This window comes from Crocuta crocuta, unplaced genomic scaffold, assembly GCF_008692635.1.
Source record: "Crocuta crocuta isolate KB4526 unplaced genomic scaffold, BGI_CrCroc_1.0 scaffold138, whole genome shotgun sequence".
Taxonomy (NCBI): Eukaryota; Metazoa; Chordata; class Mammalia; order Carnivora; family Hyaenidae; genus Crocuta; species Crocuta crocuta.
Genome location: NW_027532585.1, coordinates 6,580,374 through 6,585,163, shown reverse-complemented (window position 1 = coordinate 6,585,163; position 4,790 = coordinate 6,580,374). Strand labels below are relative to the sequence as shown.

Sequence of the window (4,790 nt, the reverse complement as noted above, 5' to 3'; positions counted from 1 at the left end):
GGGTGGGGAAGGGTCTGTTGAAGTCAAAACTGTTCTCATAGCTTTGCAATCACACAGGTATATTGTGGTTTTTCAGAGGTTACCCGATGGTAGGGTGGCTCTGATACTTAATGGAATGTGTGCATGTATTTTAGTGTTTTAAACATTGTTGAGCTTTAATTTCTAATAGAGTAAGTATCAACAGATAGAACTCATATGAAAAAAACACTTGTGCCGAGGTTTCTCAGTAACTTCCAGGTGTTTCTAGGGGTTCTAAAACCACAATGTTTGAGAATTGCTGGTTTAAGTATTATTTCCCTTTAGAAGAATCCAGCATGTAGCCAGATTCAGTGTAACTGCAAAACCTGGAAGGATTTGAAACTAGGCAGGTACAATGTGGGTGCCCAAAATTATGGTGAAATGTGAAGAATTGCACAGATAAGAACTTCTCCAGCATGTATGTAAGTATGTCAGCAACTTTTTTATTAAACTGCTACCGTGTTTCCGTCTAGTAAAAAACCCAGTAGAACAGCATTGCAGAGTCCAAGCTAACAGTTTGTAATTTGGGAAGATAAGGATCAATATATATCTTCCTATCTCTCACAGGTACTTAGGAGAATATTTTGTACATTCATAATCCTTAAGAAACATGATTGAATGAATACACTAGTGAATGAATGAATGAATGAATACACAATGTGGGTTTGATATAGGCTTTCCTTCTTCTTATGTATTGAACACCTGTTCTTAGCTATGCTGCCAGGTGAGTGAATAGAAGTTGAGATGAATTAGTAGAGTGACTTTGAAAGATAACAGGGTTTTGGGTTTGATTCCTAGAGAAGACAGGAAGCTCAAGGGTAGGGAAATAGCATGTGCCAGAACCCCTGGAGTCCAGAGATGAGAAGGAGGATTGCATACTTGGAAAGCGTGTTCCAACATTAAAAGGTTCCTTTTAAAACTTGTTACATAGAATAGTGTAAAAATTTTCAAGGTTCAAGGAGAACTAGAAAACAGCTATGATTTCTAGTGATGTATAGATTGCACTGTTTTTCTTATGCAACTAGACCTAAGATGATTAAGGCAAAAATCAGAACATTTTCTTGCTTTCTTGTTTCTTATGGGAACTCACTATAACCAGATGAGTCATTCCAACCACTGTCACTGTGAATCATTCTGTATCTTTTTTTTTTTTTTTTAATGATAATAGTATTATGTTGCTTCCTGTGGCCAGGTACTGTTGTTCTAAAAGCTCTCCTGAGGTACTATTATTATCTCCATTTTAAGATCAGGAAAACAAGGTTCCAGCCTGAAAGACTAACTTAACCTACTTTTTGTGATGGAATCAGGGTTCAGACCTTTGAGTCCACGCTCTTCCCATTCTCCCTGCTGTATATGCTTCTCTCCATGGTATGCCTAATCCAGGTTGACTGTTCCGAAATACAGAAGCAGGAGTAGAGCATTTTGGGTGATGAGACTGAATGTTCACTTACAAGAAACTAATTTTTGTCGATACTAATAACATTTTTTTTGAACTTTTAAAATTTTATTTTAATTCTAGTGTGGTTAACATACACTGTTATATTAGTTTCAAGTATAACATACAGTGTTATATTCGATTCAACAATTCTATACATCACTCTGCTCATCATGATAAATGTACTCTCTTAATCCCCTTTATCTGTTTCTGCCATCTCCCCTCCCCCCCTTCCCTCTGGTAACCACCAGTTTGTTCTCTATATTTAAGCATCTGTTTTTTAGTTTGTCTCTTTTTTTTCTTGGTTTATTTTGTTTCCACATATGAGTGAAATCACAGGGCATTTGTCTTTCTCCGAAATTTTTAGAAAGCTAATTCAAATGCATTAGAACGTTCCCTCTTGTATTACATTGTTTAAAAAAATTATTTTGAGCTATGTAATAGAAGGTGATTTCATCCATGGGCAACCTTAGGCTGGTATAAAATGCTTGTTCATGGGAATTTCAAGTTCTAATATTTTTCTCTTTTTTGTCTCTGGTTCCTTTGCTAGCATAATAAATTTGTCATTAATAAGCGTATGTTTCTGCAAAGTACGTTGAGCTTCCTCTTTAAACAGTTGTCCACATAACTACAGAATGTTTTCAGTGGGAATTATATTCCTCGCATTCTTCTTACTGCTTCATGTGATGTTCCAAATAAAACTTGAATTTGACCAAAGGAAAGTAGTAGACACAATATGTAACACCAGTGTGCCCTGAGGTGAGAAGTAAAATAGTCCTCAGTTAACTATGAATGCTCTAATTCTTCACTTGTGAATAATGAGCAGTTCTTAGAAGTGATTGTTTTTTCCTTTCAGAGAGCTTGAGAAGTAGCCATTTCTCTTTATTCAGAAAACACATGTAATATTAAGGACACTAGCTCTCCTGTACTAATTGGCTCACTTTCTGCATATTTAGCTTTTGTTTAAATATCTAATCAAGTATCTAAGATTAGTCTTAGTATTTCATATAAGAAGTAGTAAATGGATGGATTTTAAAGTTAATTTTAATGGTATATATGGTAAAATTGTTGGGTCTTACGGTGGCCACGTGGGGATTTATTGTACCATCTCTCTCCTCATAGGTATGTCTGAAATTTTCCTTCCAGAATCAAAACTGCCCGGTATAAAACTGGTCTTAGAAACTGGCTCGTAACAACAATATGTTTGTCATAAAGCCGTGATTGTCAGTAAAATCAGGCTCTTCTTTGTCATGTTGGCTGGTGGGGGAAGTTCACGAGCCCTCCCCAGTTTATATAAGTGCTTCTCATGTGTCACAAATTAACAAAACAGCCGCAGTCTCTTATTTTTGTCTTTATTTTGTCTCAAGTTGGTGGTATAGTAAAATTCTGTATATAAAACTTGAAGACCTGCATAAGTTTTTCTTTACCTGATGACCTATTTTTCTCCTTTGCTTCCTGTCTTCCAGAGGTACACGGCCATTGGAGAGCTGGGGAAAGCCACCGACACTCTAGATTCCACGGGCAAAGTAACAGAAGAAAAGCCTTACGGTATGACGTTTGTCTAACATAGTCCCCTTTGTTCACATTTAGACAAAGTGTCTGTGATTTCAGAATTTTTTTTTAATGTTTGTTTATTTTTGTGAGAGACAGATACGGTGTGTGAACACAGTAGGGGCAGAGTGAGAGGGAGACACAGAATCTGAAGCAGGCTCCAGGCTCTGAGCTGTCAGCACAGAGCCCGACGTGGGGCTTGAACTCACAAACTGTGAGATCATGACCTGAGCCGAAGTCAGATGTTTAACCAACTGAGCTACCCAGGTGCCCCTGTGAATTCAGAATTTTAAAAATAAATCTCTTACCCGATATTCCCAGTGATTGTTACAGCTCTTAGTACATTTCTTTAGGTTAATACCATTGACAGTTTTGATCACATTGTTGCTTATTTGGTATAGGTTTGTTAATAAAGATTTATCATTTGTCATAATTGCCTTTTTCCCTATAATCGGTTTTCTTTAATGTTCAGAAATCTTCCCAATAATTCTCTTCCCAAAAAAACATTTATAGCTAGGAATTAGGACCTTTTCCCTAGTAAATGAAAAAGCAGAGAGACTGCCTTGTTAGATTTTATCTGTGTCTTCCCATGGTTTGTTTATTTATTTTGCAGTTATTTCTTAGCTTTTGAAATGCACCAAGTTTAGTGCTTTACAACTAATTATGTTCCTGTGCTTTCACAGTATTTAAGAAATATGACACAGGGAAGGCTATTTCTCTGGAAGGAAAACACAACTCACTGGGCCCCACCTTAATTTCTCTTCCATTCCTTCTCTTCCTACTTTAAGTGAGGATAGATAAGTGAGATGGTTTCCTAGCAACTCTCAGAGTGCAGTGCTCTTCGTAATGCAGCCCTTGCCATTTTGCACAGTCCGTTCACCTACATTATAATGTCATCAGTCGTGAATTATTTGTAGGCCTTCTGCCATGTTGGGTTTGTTTGTTTGTTTGTTTTTTGTTTTGTTTTTTGCTTGTGTTTAATGTTACCTCTTCTTAATTTAGCCAGTCCAGCGTCTGGCTTTCCTAAGTTTTTGTGTCGAATGTCCTTACTATATATTATGTATTGCCCCAGTAATTAGACCAACCTCCCCCCTGGTCAAAGTAGCTTCACTTGTCCTGATAAGATTTATATATAACTTAGGATCCTACTTGATTAATCAAGCAGCATAATCAAAAGACAAATCACTGATTTATGTTGACTTTTTAAAGAAACAGGTGTTGAATTATCCTTGAAATTATTAGGAAACAATAGCAGACCCTCACTTAATGGAAATCCAACCACAATTTTCAATCAGAAAGCTTTTAAAGAGGCAAAGGGCAATAGGACGATGTCACAGATTTCCAGAGTATATACAGTACCTATATAATCAGAAAATTGATAAGACTTCTTGATGGGATAGGGTAGTGAGGAAGAGGATGTTGTCAACCATGACCTAGGTTTCTAGATTTTAAAGCTGGTCACATGATGGTGTAGTTCAGTGAGTAGGGGGTACTAGAATAGGACTGAGGTGATGAAAATACATTTGACCCTTGAATAGCACCAGTGTGTCTTGTGTGGGTCCATTCATACATGAATATTTATTTATTTGAAAGAGAGAGCGAGCAAGAGCAAAGTGGAGGGAAAGAGAGAATCTTAAGCAGGCTCCACACTCCACAGAGAGCCTGATGTGGGGCCCAATCCCACCATCCTTTGGGATCATGACCTGAGCTGAAATCAAAAGAGTTGGATGCTCAAACGACTGAGGCACCCAGGTGCCTGAGGTTTTTTTTTTTTTTTTAATGTTTT

The 4,790-nt window shown here is 37.2% G+C and overlaps 1 protein-coding gene across 1 annotated transcript in view; it reads left to right on the top strand.

Moving 5' to 3' along the window:
• The window catches only part of TRUB1 (TruB pseudouridine synthase family member 1), a 36,329-nt gene that overhangs the window by 15,205 nt on the left and 16,334 nt on the right, over positions 1-4,790 (top strand). The window contains exon 4 of the mRNA XM_077779542.1: positions 2,920-3,001. Coding sequence (XP_077635668.1) covers positions 2,920-3,001 — 82 coding nt within the window. The remainder of the gene's footprint in view (positions 1-2,919; positions 3,002-4,790) is intronic.